We start from the raw sequence: 16663 nt of genomic DNA, 5'->3' as shown, positions 1-16663 counted from the left end.
TTGGGTTGGAATGGGTAGTGGATGGAGAGGACCAACTGGAGACTGCCGGGAGCCTTATGTTGTACACACTTAGAACAAGAACGTATAAACTCTTGGACATCTTTTTTCATGGAAGACCACCAATAGGAACGTTGCAAAAAAGAGTACATTTTACGAACCCTTGGATGTCCAGAGAAATGAGAATTATGAGCCCAGGAAAGAATTTTACCTTGTAACTCAGGTGCCACAAATATCTTCCCAGGAGGAGGATCAGAAGAGATGGAAATTGAAGAAAAGGCCAATGGGTTTATTATAGGGTACCTTTGATCCTCATTTTGTTCTTTCTCTTCCAACATTGAGCGTGAGAGTATCTGCCTTTTTATTCAAAGAACCTGGATGATACCTGAGGACAAAATCAAAATGAGAAAAGAAGAGTGCCCAACGAGCTTGTCGTGGGTTCAGACAATGGGCAGTCTTCAAATACAACACATTTTTATGGTCTGTAAAAATAGTAACAGGATGTTTTGCGCCTTCTAATAAATATCTCCACTGCTCCAAAGCTAACTTAATAGCTAACAGTTCTTGGTCCCCGATGAAGTAATTGCTCTCAGCTCTAGAAAACTTATGCGAAAAGAATCCACAAGACACTGTTCTCCCATCTGCAGCCACTTGAGACAAAATAGCCCCAACTCCATAAGTGGAAGCATCCACTTTTAGCATAAATGGTTTCTCAACATCAGGTTGAACTAGAATGGGGGCCGCAGAAAATGCATCTTTAAGAGTCTGAAAGGCCTTCAATGCCTCTGGGGACCATACTTTGGGATTAGCCCCTTTTTTGTCTTAGCAGTAATTGGGGCTACAATTGTTGAAAACACTTTAATAAACTTTCTGTACTAATTGACAAAGCCTAAAAATCTCTGAATAGACTTTAATGAAGTGGGCAAAACCCAATCTTGAATAGCCTTTAACTTTTCAGAGTCCATCTGAAGCTCAGAACCAGAGATGATATACCCCAAAAAGGGTATAACTGGAACTTCAAAAACACACTTGGAGATCTTACCATAAAGCTTATTAGCTCGAAGACTTAATACCTCTTTAACATGGCTATGATGATCAGAAAGATTCCTGGAAAAAATCAAAATATCATCAAGATAAACAATAACAAACTGGCAAAGTATATCTCCGAAAATTTAATTCACAATCTCATGGAACATCGCAGGATCATTACATAAACCAAAAGGCATGACGAGGTTCTCATAATGGCCATCTCGTGTATTAAACGTGGTTTTCCACTCATCACCCTCTTTAACTCTGATCAAGTTATAAGCTCCTTTTAGATCAAGTTTATTAAATAGTCGAGAACCCTTAACTCTATCAAACAATTCCGTAATGAGAGGTAAAGGATATTTATTTTTTTGCGTAATCTCGTTTAGACCTCTAAAGTCGATACATGGATGAAGACCGCCATCTTTTTTCTTTACAAAAAAGAAGCCCGCTCCAGCGGGAGATGAAGAAGGCCTGATAAACCCCTTTCATAGGTTATCTTGCACATACTCCGATATGGCTTGAGTCTCAGGAACAGAGAGAGGGTATACTCGACCTTTAGGTGGCATTTTACCAGGGATAAGTTCAATAGGACAATCCCAGGGACGATGCGGTGGGAGTTCGTCTGCCGCCTGCTCAGAAAAGACATCAGCAAATTCATGATAAGGCTGTGGGAGAGAAGGTGGAACATCTACTATCACTTCATCCAATTGTACCACAGGAATCAAACAGTTTAATTTGCATTTGGGACTCCAAGAAAAAATTTGAGAACAACTCCAATCAATATGAGGGTTATGAAGAGTTAACCATTGTAAACCAAAAACTATATCATACATAGAAATAGGTAATACCAAAAACTCTAAACTTTCTTCATGCAAAGCTCCTACCCTCAACTTCATAGACTTTGTTTGATGTGTAACATATCCATTAGAAATTGTAGTCCCATTTACTGCAGAAAGGGAAAAAGAACGGGTTAATTTGACAACAGGAATTTTCAACTTTTGAACCAAGGATAATGAAATAAAATTGCCAGCTGCTCCAGAATCTAGCAATGCAGAAAACTCTTGACATGCAGAACCAAAGTCAGGAATTCTCACAGAAATTAAACAATCCTTTTTGGGGGAAACTTTAGATAGTACCTCTAGTTTGACTTCCCCTCCATCAACTAGGGACGACCGTTTCCTGGCCTTATTGGACATTTAGCCAAAAAATGTTCTGAGGATGCATAATACAAGCACAGATTAGAACGCCTTCTACGTTGCTTCTCCACTTCAGACAATTTGGCTTTATTAATTTGCATAGGCTCATCAGATGTACCATGAACAGAGCAAGACTGGGGAAGATAATTTTTAGAACACTCAGTGCGATTCCTCTGAACCCCTCGTTCTCGCATATGCAGATCAATTTTAATAGTCAATGATATTAACTCATCTAAACTCTCAGGAAGATCCCGAGTCACCAACTCATCTTTAAGTCTCTCAGAGAGACCATTCCAATATGCTGCTCTTAATGCCTCATTGTTCCACTTAAGTTCTGCGGCTATAGTTTGAAAACTAACCACATACTGACCAACTGGAGCTGCTCCCTGCTTTACTCGTAAAATGTCCACAGATGCAGCCACTGATCTTCCAGGTTCGTCAAATATCCTTTTAAAAGTAGAAACAAAAGTTTGGTAATTAGACATTAAGGCATCATTTCTCTCCCATAAAGGAGAAGCCCACTCAAGGGCAGTATCAGACAATAATGACATAATATAAGCCACTTTGACACGAGGGGTGGTAACAATTCAAAATGAATCTCACATTGGTTGAGAAATCCTCTATATGTTTTTGGATTACCATCATAAGAGGTGGGAGTCGGTAGGCGTAAATGAGAAGCAGAAACCCCTGATGTACTTGCAACAGGAATTTTAAGTTTACCAAAATGTGTGGAAAGATCCTGTAGACATTGCAAAACTTGAACTTGAGTATTTTCCTGTACTTCCAAATGGGTGGTCAAACCTTGAAGCACCTGTACCCCAGTAGCCTGTTCCAGATCCGGATTCTTTTTGAGGTCTGTGCAAACTGTCACGGCTGCCGACACTTGAGACTCCTGGAGGGAGGCAGGCCTACTAGGCACAATAAACTGGGGTGGTCTTAGGAATGACCTTTTCATGAAACTCAGTAGCACAGGATAAAAGTAAAATAGAATTTATTCACAAAAGAATAATAATCAGCAAGGTCTCATATAAAGTCTCAAACAGCACAGAGGTTCACATATGCAATAATAGGTATAAGAGAAAATCCCCAAATTTATATGCAGTCTTTAACATACTGTAAAAGAACTAATGTGGTAGGGACCCCGAGTCCAGTATGAGGCTAACACCTCAGGATGGCATTGAGGACCTTTGCCAGGGTAGAACTCTGTAGTAATGGAAATCCGGAGCAGAGCAAGCCCTGCAGAATAATATAGTTCTGGGACAGGGCCGAGCCCTGCAGTGCAGTGAGAGATGAAGCAAACTTGAGCCTTGTGGTGTAGTAAAGTCGGAGCAGGGTTCAGCCCTGTAAGGCGATGAGATTCCAGAACAGGGTTGAGCCCTGCGGCGTGGCTTGAGTTCAGAACGGGGTTGAGCCCCATGATGCAGAGAAGATTGAAGCAGGGTTTAACCCTGTGATGCGATGAGATTCCCGGAACAGGGTTGAGCCCTGAAGCGTGGCTAGAGTTCGGAGTGGGGTTGAGCCCCGTGATGCAGAGAAGATTATAGCAGGGTTGAGCCCTGTGGTGTGGCAAGGGTTCGGAGAAGGGTTGAACCCAGTGATGCAGAGATGACACTGTAACGGTGCAGTTGACAACTGTAACAAGGATGAGTTCAATATCCACAGGAACGGAAAGACAACAGGCAAAGTAAATAGTGCAGCAAAATGGGGAAACCACAGTGATGGAGCAGTAAGCAATACTTAGGCAATAGGAATGCTGGGCACTGTAGTGCAGTGGGTAACTGGCATCAGAAGTTCATCTGGAATATAACAAAGTCCACAGCAATCCACAGGCACAGTGGGGATCTGGCAGGAGTCCAAGAAAAGACCTAAAAGCAACGTTGCACAGACACTGAGACACAGTTAGTAACAGGCTTTATACTAGAGGTCTGTGATCCATAGGAAGTTTCAGAACATGTGACCCAAATGGAATCAGGTTTGAAATAATGAGCAATCTAAGAATCCCACAACCTGATGACACCTGGGAAACAGATGATCACTTTAACACTCTATCCCCTGAATGAGAAGCATGCCAGCAAGCAGGATCGCTCCTCCAACAACCACAATGGAACTTTGGCAAAAGTAGTCTATCTTTATGTACTGAAATAGTTGCAGTCCTCACAGTAGGCGAATGAACAAATAAAGGCGACTCCTAGGGGAGGTGATAGGTTCACCTCCCTTTGTAGGAGAGAAGCCTTCTGGATATTTAGAATGAAAAGTTTACATCCTTTGGGATTAAATGAGTCTGTTGAATTGAATAATATTTAGTGTGGTAGTTTATGTTTTACTAAAAAACCACACTCATACAAACCAGTTTGGGGGAGGGTGGCTGTACTTGTATACGAGCTGTTTGGCACGATATATGTGCACTGACCCCTTTCCATAACCAGGTTGATATAGCTTTTTGTCATATATACTAGGTCCGTCCATACATTGTAATAGGGGTGTTCCATCTTTCAAGTATTAGATATTCTCAATAGATAGGGGTATGTGGGTATCTTGTGCAATAAATGTAAGTGTTAATCTAAGTCGATCCGTAAAATAGGGATTTTTTTTTTGTCTTCCTTAGAATTAGTTCTAATTTTATTGTAGATTGAATAATCAATATCCTTCATATTAAACTGATTTGATACCTAAAATAGGATTTTTGGTGGTCATCTTTAGAATAGGTTTTAACTTAATGTTTATTTGAATCATTAAAATCCTTCAGATTAAACACCAAAATTGACAATAGGTTCTCTAGAAAAGATTGCATCCAATATGGCTATAGATCTGAGGTACATATCTTGGGTTAAATCACAAGATAAAACTTTCCGGTTTTATTGTCCCTTCATTTTATATTGTGATTGGGTAATCACACCACGATATGTTTTTTGATGTTTGAAAATGTAATGGTAATTGTCATATATAAATAATGTGATGAACATATTAAGAGAGGTATAAGGCACTTGGGAGAGTTTTAATTATTCAGCTTATCTATATAAGAAATGTTTTTTAAAGTTGTGTTGCACTATAAATAATATATAATGACATAAGAAAAGTTGGCCGTCAGGGCAAAAAGATATATTTAAAAAGAAAAAAACAGGGGATTCCCTTACAACACTTTTATTGGGTAACTCCCAATTAAACCCTGATTGGTCCACCACTTGTAGAAAAATAAAGCTTTATGCAGGGAGCAGGGACACCATCAGGGGGGGCCTGTCAGGACTGGAGTCCTGGGCCTGGACCCTCGATGGGCCTGTCCGCTTCTTCCGTCCATCTCCAGACTGACCGCTGCTAATATCCCCTTGTGACAGACCCGGGGGCCTGTTCCTAACCCCCGCGGCTGCACAATAAAAGTAAGTGACAGGCAAGGGCCCACCCCAGAATCGGATTAAGGGGGGGGGGGCACAGGGGCACGATACCCTCTCAGGGGGCTCTCTCGGCCAGAGCAGTCCTTGTAATAGATGCAATGCCATACCGAAAAACCGGGACAAATAGATAAAAGGCTTTAACTCTTTTTTTTGCATTTTTAAAATGGCTGCGGACTCCTGTCTATTGGTCCAGGAGTCTGTCAGTCATCTTCAGTGATGATGAGTCAGTTGGGGGAGGAAGGTTACAGTTAGGTCAGTGCTGCTACATCTCAGCCAATCAGTATGTCAGCTGCACTGCACTTGAACCGCAGTGGCGCGGCACCAGCACTTTACAAGAAATGCATCGCTCTATTGGCAGCCAATAAGTGAAACCTGTGAGCGTCCCCATACAAAGAGACCGTCACCAGCTCCATCTGCTAGAACTCAGAGTCCGGGACTCTACAGATGAGCCACAAGAGGTGCCCTCGGATCTCAGTGGTGAGTATACAGTAGATAGTCTCATTCACTTACTAAGATTTATATCCCAGCTCTCCTGTATTTTTAACGATCTTCCTGCTGGATCAGTCTGCAGTGCAGAGTCTGGGAGAAGGAACCTGCTGATTATATAATATGTGACAAGACTGGCAGATGCAGTGTTAATTCCATTGGTGTGTATTTTAGGGTCCATGGGGAGGTGTGTGTGTGTTGTAAGATTGTGAAAGTTATTTTAAGAGCTAGACATTTGTGTTGTCACTAAATATACTTAATATTAAGGTGCACTAGTAACTGTTTACTGCTATACACTCTCTATGGAGGGAGTAGAATGTATGGTCAGCATATATATATTGCTATAGGTTTTACAGCACAGTCAGTCAGTATCAGGGGTCAATCCAATTACCCGCAAAGGGGGAGAGTTGCCTTTGCAACTACATACAAATGCTGGCAACCTTGTACCCACACGTGTCCACTTCTCGTGCGAGACACGCACATATTTGGACATACCTCTGTCCCTGTCCCTGCTGCGTGGGGTTGTGGGGGGGGCAGGGAAAGGGGTGATTATGGCGGGGAAAAGGGGGGTTGTGGGGGGGGCCTTTCTATTTTGTCAGTCCCGGGCCCCACAATTTCTGATGGCAGCCCTGGCAGGGAGAGGTTATCCTCTGATGAAAGTAGGCACGCCAGCACACACTGTGGAACGCATCAAGATTGAGGGGATACACTACTTAGCAGCATACACGGTCCGGAACATTCGGAGGCACTATCTACCCCAGCACTGTAAGAAAATAAAGCAGGCAAGCAGTGCAGTATAGCGGGCAGTTGAGATCAACCAAATGGGTCCATATATATAGCAGACACCACAGAGAGTGGATGCAGCTAAGATCTCTCTGCAAGTTGTCATACTGCCAAAGGAGGTTGGTGCTCTGTCTTTTTTCTTGTCATTAGATATACTGTATTTTAAGAGGAGTGTGGCCACTGTTGTTTTTGAAACCAATCCCATAACAAAGGGAACAAATAGATAGCAATAAGTATCATTAAGCCTATAACCGGTTTAACCAGGTATAAGTGTGCTAATAGACTACCTGACAGATTGATGCATTAACCGCATATGGACATAACAAATAACTGAACTTTGGTGAGAAAGATTGTTATTTATACACTAACATCGTTGCTGCTATTTATTCAGACTATTGCTGCTATTCTAACAGACATTTCTGTCTATAAGCACTAACACCACTGCTGCGATCTACCACTGCTACTATATATTCATCTATATCATACTTGCCGACATTCAGCTCCCTTCTTCCGGGAGGGAGCTGAATGCCTGCATTCTGTGGGGGGCGTGGCCGGGCTATGATGCCGTTTTGGTGGCGGGGCCGGGGGCGTGACCGCCCGATCGCGTCATCATGGCCCCACCCCCTCTTCACAATGCCGGAAAAAAGGCATTGTAAAGCAGGGGGCGGAGCCACGATGACGCGATTCAGCAACATCGGGCCCCCCGGTAGCGGGGTTTTTTACTAGTAGTCTGGGGGGGTAGGCGGCAGCCGGTAGGCTTGCCTGCCTTTCTGGGGGGTCGGGAGTGGCACCCGATATTCGGGAGGCTCCCGACCAAATCGGGAGGGTAGGCAAGCCTGATCTATATTGCTGCTTTTATTTTTGATAATCAAGTTCTGCTACTCTTATACTAACTTAGATGGTGGACAGCAAAAGGCATTTGACTGTTGTTTGAAAATGGTCCTTATGGATATATAACGGACATTTGGATATAACACTAGTCCTTGGGAAGGACAATACAGCCAAGAAAAGCTCTGATAATGATTTCTGCTATAACATTGAGATACCCATACTAATTTGGAGGTCTATTTCTATGTATAATAGTAGGTGTTATCCCCAACACTAGTTTTTATACATATTTTTAAGGCTTGTCAGTCTGTTTATAAATAAGCATATGTATTATAATAATTCTTGTGGCCACAGGTCGCTAATATAGATTGCCTGCCAGGAGGTATATTGTATAGCCGGTTTCCATTGATTATATTTTTGGTTTTGTATTTTTTATAAACAATAAATTACAAACAGTTTTAAATATATACAGCATCCTTAGGCTAGTATCACACCTGCCAGGCGTGAAATATAGTTAATCAGGGAAGCAGGTGGGTCCGTTCACATGGCCTGGACATGGCACGGTTGCCGTGTAACAGCCAGAAATATCTACTGAGAAAGACGGCTGCCATGCTGTGCCCGTGCAATCCCTGCACGCCAGTAGTTTATAGGAATCAATGTTTCCTTACACACACACCGGCCAGCTTGTGCTGCAGCTGCTGCTGCGCATGCCCAGTAGATAAGTTAAAAAAAAGAAACAAAGCCGCTGCTTGTGAAAGGCACTGAGTACCTGAATAACACTGTCTGCCTTCTTCCTGTTTCTAGGCTAGATGGCCAAAACCGGCAGGTGTGAAACTAGTCTTACAGCGCACTTATCTGTTCAACTCTATTGTTATGGTCTGCTGGTTTTAAGCCACAGTGATTACAAAAGGCATCTTATGGTGGTATACACTGACAGATATATTGGCCGATCAAATGATCGGGCAATATATCTGCTGCCCGCCAGCAAGTGTGAACACACAATATGTCTGTGAACTGCATCGTTCATAGACATATCGCATTGGCTGTGCTGCACAGCCGATGGATAGATATGTCTGCAGACATATCTGTCCATCGGCAAGTGTGTCTGGGCGGTCTGCAGGCCGCCCATACACACACAGCTGAAGCCGTGGTGAGGGGGGCGGGACTTGCCCTGCCCACCAGCCATCGGGTCCCGCCCCCCAGTGGCCGGGACACAAGCAGATGATGGTCGTTCAGTGTGTATGATCACTCAATCTGCAGATATATCTGTCAGGTGTGTACCCACCATTACTCTCAGTAAGATGCCTTTTGTATTCACTATTGCTTAAAATCAGCAGACTTTAACAATAGAGTTACATTTTCTATAAAGATATTATGAATAATTATCTAAACCAATAATAAAAGGTGAAGTTCTAATTCTCAGTAAGATGCTTTTGTAATCATTATGATTTAAAACCAGCAGGCCATTACACCTATAAAGTTATTACACATAATTATCTCAACATTATAAATAACTAGATAACTGTCAATTAAGTAATGACTCATCAAGAGTGAATATACATCAAGGTGACTGACAAAGTTGACAGCCAAAGAGGTCAATCAGGAAGGATTGACAAAACAACCAATGAAGACAAGGATATACGAAGAAAGAGCTGCTTAACCAGAGCCAAGGGAAAGAGGAAGACACCACATTCCCCAGAAGAAGACAGCAAGGTGGTTGAAACCCGTTGGTACATACGATTCAGGAAATTACCTCTCACACATACAGACAGCAGAAAGCTGGACCTGAACGCTAGCTTTACAGCGGTCACTTGCAACATTTATATATCAGCTACAATCTCTTATGGATTAACACAATTGAAAGTGTGATCACAATCAAGACTTATGTTTATCAGGAGTCATTTAAAGAATTGGGTTTAACAAGAAGAACTATTAGAAACTTAGATAAGGACTTGGAAGATTTATACACTTATACAGTGTTTGAAACTGTCATCTGACACTGTATTACGGAATGTTTAATCTCATTTTATTTTAGTTCATTTTTTCATGCATTGTGATTACTTGTGACACTCACAATCCATTTGCGTTTTTTTTCTTTTGATAGTAATAGTAAAGACCTTATAGATCTATTAGTGTCCTAGATTATTAGTTGGTGTAGATACGGATTGTGGCTCAAAATATAAAGGTTTGATTGTATCAATGGCATAACATAGCATTATAATATAATAAGGTAGAGCGCAGCACAATATCTGTATTATCGTTATTTCCATAAGACTGGTCACCTAAATGTGCAGCTGCTCTCCATAGTTTACACTAAGCTTTCATATACACTACATTAACTCAGTGCGCAGGTATTACACTTGTTGATTTAGTGCCTCAGAATGTCCATCTCAACTAACTGGTTGACTAGGAGACGCCCAGAAAATGTTGCCGACACGCCTTTTTTTTGTAGCCACCCCCCTCATTACATCCCCCAAACGGTTACTACCTGTCACTCACTTTGCGAATAAATCCACACTGCGTCCGCCGTCGCTAATTCTTCGCCGTGTGGTCGCAGTGTGGCTGTGATGCTTGAGTAGTGGCGAATAAATATTGCTTCACTGCATTCCTTCATCGACATTGTGTCCACCTCTGAATCAGGCCCTCTATCCCAGTGTTTCCCAATTCCAATCCTCAGGTTATCCTAACTGTGCATGTTTTCCAGGTTTCCTCACAGAATCACAAGTGAAATAATTAATACCACTTGTGGATCTTATAAAATGTGTAAGTCAGTAACTTTGATGTTCAATACATCTTCTCCCTCAAGGTGAAGTCAATATAATACGCCTGATCCAGATCCACATTTAATAAGCTCCTCCTATCTTAAGCAGCAAGATTTTTCTGCCTCCAGAGTTGCGTTTATTTTGGCGCTTTTGTCAAGATAAACACAATATATATCTCATTAGAAAGGTGCAGCAGTGCAAAATAACACAGTGTCACAAATAGGTATTTGTTCGATAATAATTCATCGTTTTTTTAGCTAATATTCCAATTTATCTCTGCCAAAAAAGCACTATTACCCCACTGATGGCTTTTTTGGCTTATACACAGCGGAGGCTCATTAGCTGTCAGGCCGGCGGGTCTGTAATTGTGCTCATTTGCAGGGTCCCGCTCATGCGCACAAATGATCAAACTGGACTGCTTCTAGGGACTGCATCATCTGGTGCTCCTAGAAGCTGGTAAGGGCTGACATTACAGTAGAGCATTGACTTCCCATTGGAAGCGCCCTCTGCAGCCTTAAAGGGAGAAAACACCTCCCTTGGGTCTGCCTGTCCGACTGTGACTACCAGGGAGCACTTCCAATGGGAAGTTACTAATACTGCTAGGCAGTCTCTGCTGGTGGCGGTATTTTATGGGTTGAGCCCTGCAACCCCTAGGTAAAATTCACCATGTATACATTATGGTGGGGGTATGCAAATGGTGATGGCAATTTCAAATCTGGACAACCCCCTTTAAACAGTAATCCCGAATAACATCATTAAACAACCTCTTAACATTTTTACATGAGTTTATATGCTTGTGCAATGTGAGTATTGTATATAACCCTCCAAAACAAACAGTTTAATGTCAATTACATTTTAGGATGCTTTTTTGAAGGGATCAACTGCTGTTGTGTGTAGAAACTATAGTATTATACAGCTAGTACATATTGTTTTTTTTTTACCTCTGGGTAGATATCTGTTCCCCATACGGAGAGATTCTTAGTCATACATCCAGCTGGACAATAAACTCTGCAACACATTAATAGAAATAGCTTTTACATAATAGTCTAACTATTCCTTCCCACAAATAGGAGAACCACCGGAATTGAATGCCTGGAACTGACACCCGCCAGCGCTGCAACACTCTCAGGCCCAGGACAGCCGGAAAGTACGAGGGTGAGTCAAAAATTATCTGCACTCTAATTACATTAAAACTTCTGTTGGCCGCACTGTACTAGGTTGCTGGCTCCCCACATGTTATGTCAGTTCATTTGTGACTGTAGTGCAAGAAAATATGGCTGCCCCACTTGTGATTTGCACGAAAGAAGAACAGCGTGCAGTGATTTGTTTTTTTGTGGTCTGAGGGTGTCTGGTGCCTATATTTATTGAAGACTTTGGGGGTCATTCAGACCCGCTCGCGAGCACAGCACGCTCGCAAGCGGGTCAATGTTACCCCAATGCGCATGCGCACGACGGAGGGAGCTCCGTTGTGTGCATGCGCGAGACCCGGACTGCGACAGCCAAGCTGTCGCTCCGGGTCTCGCACCAAAGGGGGCGTGCTGTCGATGGTGGGCGTGCCGGGGTCGTGGCTGCCAGACGGAGGCGTTCCCATGGGAATGCCTACCGTCTGAAACCGGCCCCACTGACATCAGTAATGATGTCAGTGGGAGTGATTTTGGCTCTGATAGAGCCAAAATCACTCCTGGGCTTGCGGGACCCTACCGCAGGGTCTCGTCACAAGCCCGATGGTCGCGATGGTCAAAGACCATCGCGACCATCTTTTTGGCCGCTCGCATATGCTGTGGGTGGTCACCCACAGCTATACGAGCTGCCAGGAGGCCGCTCCATTTTCAGGTAGGAGCTCTGGTCAGAGCGTTCAGCTCTGAATCAGGCCCTTTGTGCACAGTATAGAGAGAGTTTTTGTCGTGAAAAAGTGTGTATGACTGGATAGAGAAGTTCAAAGAAGGTAGCACAAGTGTCAGCCATGAAGAAGGAGCTGGACGCCCATCCACTTCCACAACTGATAAGAACATTGAGAATATAGGACCTCATTCAGAGGTGGTCGCACGGAGCAATTGGTCATAGCGAGCGATGTTTTTTTCAACTACGCATGCGTCCACATTAGGGGTGAGCGGGTTCGGATTTCTGAAATCCGAACCCCCCCGAGCCCCCCCGATCCGAGTCCGATCCGAATCAGGCTCGACTTTTCCCGCCTGACTCGGATCTGAAATCGAGGCAAAACGTCATCATCCCGCCTTCCGAGTCTCGCGGGTTTTGGATCCTATATAAGGTACCCGCGTCGGCGCCATTTTCTCACTCGGCTGTGGACAGTGAAGAGGGAGGGTGGGAGTTAGGGCTGTGTAGTGTAGTGTAGTGTAGTGCTGCTGTTGTCCACTAATTCAAAGTCCATAGGGGCTGGCTGTGTTGTGCTGTGCTGCTGTTGTTAATAGGGGCTGTGTCCACTACTTCAAAGTCCATAGGGGCTGGCTGGACTGTGTTGTGCAGTCAGTTCTCCATAGGGGCTGTGTCCACTCCAAAGTCCTGTGCAGTGTCCCAGTCCTAAAGGGGTGCTGTAGTGTTGTCCAGGGGGTGCTCTGTCCATCAGGGGTGCTCCCCCCAAGTGCTAAAAAAATAATATATTTTCTGTGTTTGTGAATTGTGTGCGCAGTAGCCGCACGTGCATCAACAAAGTAGTGCCAAGCGTGCGCCTGTGTCATAAGTAAAGGGCCGGCTGGCTTGACCGTTAAAGGGTGCTGTAACCCCCAAAGTACACTCCAGTCCAATCCAAAAAAAAAATTATTTTCTGTGTTTGTGAATTGTGTGCGCAGTAGCTGCATGTGCATCAACAAAGTACTGCCAAGCGTGCGCCTGTGTCATAAGTAAAGGGCCGGCTGGCTTGACCGTTAAAGGGTGCTGTAACCCCCAAAGTACACTCCAGTCCAAACCAAAAAAAAAATTATTTTCTGTGTTTGTGAATTGTGTGCGCAGTAGCTGGACGTGCATCAACAAAGTAGTGCCAAGCGTGCGCCTGTGTCATAAGTAAAGGCCCGGCTGGCTTGACCGTTAAAGGGTGCTGTAACCCCCAAAGTACACTCCAGTCCAATCCAAAAAAAAAATATTTTCTGTGTTTGTGAATTGTGTGCGCAGTAGCTGCACGTGCATCAACAAAGTACTGCCAAGCGTGCGCCTGTGTCATAAGTAAAGGGCCGGCTGGCTTGACCGTTAAAGGGTGCTGTAACCCCAAAAGTACACTCCAGTCCAAACCAAAAAAATTATTTTCTGTGACCTCGGTTCCAAATCCCGTCTAGATTCCACCTGCATCCTCAAAGCAGCAGCGACAAGCGTGCGTCTGTCTGTTAAAGGGTGGTGACACACTCAAAGTGTGCTACAGAAACAATTAAAATATTGTTCTTTTTTTTTTGTCTTTGTGAAATGTGTGGGCTGTAGCTGCACCTGCATCCTTAAAGCAGCAGCGACAAGCGTGCGTCTGTCTGTTAAAGGGTGGTGACACCCTCAAAGTGTGCTACACAAACAATTAAAATATTGTTCTTTTTTTTTCTGTCTTTGTGAATTGTGTGGGCTGTAGCCGCACTTGCATCCTCAAAGCAGCAGCGACAAGCGTGCGTCTGTCTGTTAAAGGGTGTTGTAACTCTCAAAGTGCTCCAAAAAATAATTTTTTTTTTAATGTGTTTGTGACTTGTGTGCGATGTAGCCGCACTTGCATCCTCAAAGCAGCAGTGACAAGCGTGCGTCTGTCTGTTAAAGGGTGGTGACACCCTCAAAGTGTGCTACACAAACAAAAAAAATATTCTTCTTCTTTTTTCTCTTTGTGAATTGTGTGGGCTGTAGCCGCACCTGCATCCTTAAAGCAGCAGCGACAAGCGTGCGTCTGTCTGTTAAAGGGTGGTGACACCCTCAAAGTGTGCTACACAAACAATAAAAATATTCTTCTTCTTTTTTCTGTCTTTGTGAATTGTGTGGGCTGTAGCCGCACCTGCATCCTTAAAGCAGCAGCGACAAGCGTGCGTCTGTCTGTTAAAGGGTGGTGACACCCTCAAAGTGTGCTACACAAACAATAAAAATATTCTTCTTTTTTCTGTCTTTGTGAATTGTGTGGGCTGTAGCCGCACCTGCATCCTTAAAGCAGCAGCGACAAGCGTGCGTCTGTCTGTTAAAGGGTGGTGACACCCTCAAAGTGTGCTACACAAACAATAAAAATATTCTTCTTCTTTTTTCTGTCTTTGTGAATTGTGTGGGCTGTAGCAGCACTTGCATCCTCAAAGCAGCAGCGACAAGCGTGCGTCTGTCTGTTAAAGGGTGTTGTAACTCTCAAAGTGCTCCAAAAAATATATATATTTTTTTAATGTGTTTGTGACTTGTGTGCGATGTAGCCGCACTTGCATCCTCAAAGCAGCAGCGACAAGCATGCGTCTGTCTGTTAAAGGGTGGTGACACCCTCAAAGTGTGCTACACAAACAATAAAAATATTTTTCTTCTTTTTTCTGTCTTTGTGAATTGTGTGGGCTGTAGCCGCACCTGCATCCTTAAAGCAGCAGCGACAAGCGTGCGTCTGTCTGTTAAAGGGTGGTGACACCCTCAAACTGTGCTACACAAACAATAAAAATATTCTTCTTCTTTTTTCTATCTTTGTGAATTGTGTGGGCTGTAGCCGCACCTGCATCCTTAAAGCAGCAGCGACAAGCGTGCGTCTGTCTGTTAAAGGGTGGTGACACCCTCAAAGTGTGCTACACAAACAATAAAAATATTCTTCTTCTTTTTTCTGTCTTTGTGAATTGTGTGGGCTGTAGCCGCACCTGCATCCTTAAAGCAGCAGCGTCAAGCGTGCATCTGTCTGTTAAAGGATGGTGACACCCTCAAAGTGTGCTACACAAACAATTAAAATATTGTTCTTTTTTTTTCGGTCTTTGTGAAATGTGTGGGCTGTAGCCGCACCTGCATCCTTAAAGCAGCAGCGACAAGCGTGCGTCTGTCTGTTAAAGGGTGGTGTAACTCTCAAAGTGCTCCAAAAAATAAAAAACTATTTTTTAATGTGTTTGTGACTTGTGTGCGATTTAGCCGCACTTGCATCCTCAAAGCAGCAGCGACAAGCGTGCGTCTGTCTGTTAAAGGGTGGTGACACCCTCAAAGTGTGCTACACAAACAATAAAAATATTCTTCTTTTTTCTGTCTTTGTGAATTGTGTGGGCTGTAGCCGCACCTGCATCCTTAAAGCAGCAGCGACAAGCGTGCGTCTGTCTGTTAAAGGGTGGTAACACCCTCAAAGTGTGCTACACAAACAATTAAAATATTGTTCTTTTTTTTTCGGTCTTTGTGAAATGTGTGGGCTGTAGCCGCACCTGCATCCTTAAAGCAGCAGCGACAAGCGTGCGTCTGTCTGTTAAAGGGTGGTGACACCCTCAAAGTGTGCTACACAAACAATAAAAATATTCTTCTTCTTTTTTCTGTCTTTGTGAATTGTGTGGGCTGTAGCCGCACTTGCATCCTCAAAGCAGCAGCGACAAGCGTGCGTCTGTCTGTTAAAGGATTACATCGGTGACGGCATCCAAGTAGGCATGTCAGACAGTCCGTACCTGTACTGGCAGGAAAAAGAAGCAATTTGGAGGTCCCTGTACAAACTGGCTCTATTTTACCTGAGTTGCCCCCCCTCCAGTGTGTACTCCGAAAGAGTGTTTAGTGCAGCTGGGAACCTTGTCAGCGAAAGGCGTAGGAGGTTGCTTCCACAAAATGTGGAGAAGATGATGTTCATAAAATGAATTATCAACTCTTCCAGGGAGACCAGCCTCCAGAACGTACAGAGGGACCTGTGGTTCCAGCAGGAACGAATTAATACTCTGTGAGGATGAGGATGTACACACTGAAGAGGGTGAGGGATCGGTGGATGAGGAGGATGAGGATGACATCTTGCCTCCGTAGAGCCAGTTTGTGCAGGGACAGATTAATTGCCAGCTTGTTTTGTGGGGGCCCAAACGAACCAATCATTTCAGCCACAGTTGTGTGGCAGACCCTGGCGCTGAAATGATTGGTTTGTTAAAGTGTGCATGTCCTGTTTATACAACATAAGGGTGGGTGGGAGGGCCCAAGGACAATTCCATCTTGCACCTCTTTTTTTTCTTTGCATTATGTACAGTTTGGGGCCTAGTTTTTCAAACTGCCATCCTGTCTGCCACTGCAGTTTCATGCCTAGATGGGTCAC

General features: G+C 43.8%; 1 protein-coding gene across 1 annotated transcript in view; it reads right to left on the bottom strand.

Moving 5' to 3' along the window:
* LOC148506147 (uncharacterized) overlaps positions 1-16663 on the bottom strand; it is a 162808-nt gene that overhangs the window by 101195 nt on the left and 44950 nt on the right. The window contains exon 9 of the mRNA XM_088447196.1: positions 11412-11478. Coding sequence (XP_088303322.1) covers positions 11412-11478 — 67 coding nt within the window. The remainder of the gene's footprint in view (positions 1-11411; positions 11479-16663) is intronic.

The sequence above is a fragment of the Taudactylus pleione genome, unplaced genomic scaffold, assembly GCF_031769625.1.
Source record: "Taudactylus pleione unplaced genomic scaffold, aTauple2 ptg000423l, whole genome shotgun sequence".
NCBI classification, from domain to species: Eukaryota; Metazoa; Chordata; class Amphibia; order Anura; family Myobatrachidae; genus Taudactylus; species Taudactylus pleione.
This window is presented reverse-complemented; position numbering and strand designations above follow the sequence as displayed.